A 2,537-nucleotide genomic window follows, 5' to 3' on the forward strand; every position below is an offset into this window, starting at 1 on the left:
TTTAGGTCTTGGTGCAAAACATAAAAATAGGTCCAAAGATCTATAGTATATAGAGATAAGAACAATATAAAATGTATCGTTTCATATTTGATCTATTCTCATATTCTTGTCCTCTCATATTGTCAATTTTAAAGTCGATATTTTATAAATAATAAACAATCTTCATCTTTTTATACCATTTATATATTTTCAGAAAATTCAAAAATTTGGAGCCTAAAAAATTGGAGGCCCTGTGCCAGCGCTCCAACTGCGCTGGGCACTCGACGGCGCTGTCCATACCTGTACACCAGGAGATAGCAGAATTGATGGGTCGGGATTATACCTGGCAACCTTCGCTCGGATTCGCCAGACATCAGGTCTTCGAGCACAATGAGAGGCGGTCTCAATCCTAGAGCATGTTCCAAAACTTCAACTTTATAGATGAGAGATGCGCCTCCACGGCTATTACAATAAATTCTTGTCGCTATAAGTCCCAACCGTGCTTTAAAATATTGGAGACTTTCTCTCTATCTTATTATTTGTCATGTCTGGCAATATTTAATTTTGTTCTAAATGACCTCGATAATTCTTAAGGTCTAGTTTGGGTACTATAGTATTAAACTCAATCCACTTGTATTGAGATGAATTGGAGTGTAACTTAAACTAATTTACACCCCAATCCACATCAAAACACGTGGATTGTGGTCAATAATAGAGTACCCAAACAAAGTCTAAACAACATGTAAATACTCTTCCTTGCGGGTTTTACTACGAAGCGTTTAGGAGTCTTTCACTTGAAGTAGAGGCTCAATATAGGTTTAACTAATCCTTCCGTTCGTTTCATCGATTTGTTATGTTCTTACTTCAATCGAAGTTGTTTGCAACAGCGTGGGCATGCTAGCTCTCATTGAAACGTGACCACAAATCAACATTAACATTATGGAATGGGATTACAGATATACACTAGCATAATGAATAAGTTCCAAGATTGTGAGGCGTCGGTCTAATAATAATTACATCGGTTGGTTTTGTGATGATCCAAAGAAGAAAGAAAATACAAACCAGCGGATTATATATTCGGTGGAGACTTGAGAGTACGTGAGAAAGAGAGAGGTTACGAAGAGTGATTATATATATAATATATGCATGTTAGTCAATTGGTTCAGATGCAGGCGAGCTCCTTTGCCAAGCCGATGGACTTGCCGATGGCGTTCTTGCAGACGGCCATGGTCTTGTTGCCGGATCCATTGTACTTGATGTCGACGTTGACGAGCTGCACGCCCTGGCATGGCAGGTTGTTGGCGCAGTTGAGCGTGATGGCCTCCGGCGTGTTGGAGGTGCCGTGGATGTTCTTGAAGACGACGTCGTTGACGGCCACCTTGGAGGCGCCGGACTTGACGCAGATGTTGTTGGGGCAGTACTTCTGGTCGATGATGATGGGGTAGGAGACATTGTCCATGGTGATGCCCTCGTACAGGAACTTGCTGGCCTTGAGCGACGACTTGGAGTCCTCGTACGACTTGATGCGCAGGCCGTTCGTGGTGCCGGCGATCGTGCACCCCGTCACCTGCACGTCTTCCACGTCCTTCTCGTCCTTGTAGCGCCCCAGGCTGCCGACGCTGATGCCGTGGCCTGGGCCGCACTTGACGCCATGGATGCGGATCATCTTGCTCCCGGGGCCGATGGAGATGCAGTCGTCGCCGACGCCGATGGTGGTGCTGCTGATGGTCACGTTGCTGGAGTCGCCGATGTGGATGCCGTCCGTGTTGGGGCTGTCGCCGGGGGCCTTGACCGTCACTTTGTCGATCAGCACGTTCTTGCACTCGAAGATGTTGAGGTGGAAGAACTTGCTGTTGAGCAGCGTGATGCCGCGGATCTGGACGTTCGTCACAAAATCCAGCACCAAGCTCTGTATATCCATCGCAATGGCATTGCATGCATGCAATTTCAATCAATTATCAATATTATCGAGAAGAGGAGACAGAGACAAAGAAAACAAGTGTCTATACGTACATTCGGGAGGATCTTGCAATTGTAAGAATGCTGGCACTGGTTCTTGCTCCACACCAGGGCTCCCTGCCCGTCGATGGTGCCGTGGCCGTTGATGGACAGGTTCTCGACGTTCTCGATCTCGATCCAGTTCCTTTGGTACGCGCTGAGGTCGCCGGTGCCGAGCAGGTTGCCGTCGAGACGGATGATGATGGAGGACTTGCAGGGGCCCTTCAGCTCCAGCCCGCCCGTCAGGTAGTTGCCCGGCGGGATGACGATCTTCTGTACCCCCGTCGCCTCGCACGCGTTCTTCCACGCCTTGAGGATCATCGGGGTGCTGTCCGACTTGCCGTCGCCCTTGGCGCCCAGCTGCGCGATGTCCAGCGGACCCGCCGGCACCGACGGCGCCCCTCCCGCCACCGCCACCGCCGCCGCGCGCGCGGCAGGCGACACCGCTGCGACCAGCAGCAGCGCGGCCACGGCCGCCGCCTTCACTGCGACATTGCTGATGAACGCCATCTTCGTGTTGGAGAGGATGGCAGATTCGTGTCGGTGCCGTGGTTGTGGTG

General features: G+C 49.9%; 1 protein-coding gene across 1 annotated transcript; it reads right to left on the reverse strand.

The window, feature by feature from the left end:
* Positions 1-883: 883 nt before the first annotated feature.
* Positions 884-2,537, reverse strand: LOC103626848 (exopolygalacturonase-like). The gene is made up of 2 exons (XM_008647209.3): positions 1,993-2,537; positions 884-1,888 (listed from the first exon to the last, which is right to left on the reverse strand). The coding sequence occupies exons 1-2, from the start codon at positions 2,485-2,487 to the stop codon at positions 1,142-1,144; spliced, it is 1,242 nt and encodes a 413-aa protein (XP_008645431.2). The 5' UTR covers positions 2,488-2,537; the 3' UTR covers positions 884-1,141.

The sequence above is a fragment of the Zea mays genome, chromosome 5, assembly GCF_902167145.1.
Source record: "Zea mays cultivar B73 chromosome 5, Zm-B73-REFERENCE-NAM-5.0, whole genome shotgun sequence".
Classification (NCBI taxonomy): domain Eukaryota; kingdom Viridiplantae; phylum Streptophyta; class Magnoliopsida; order Poales; family Poaceae; genus Zea; species Zea mays.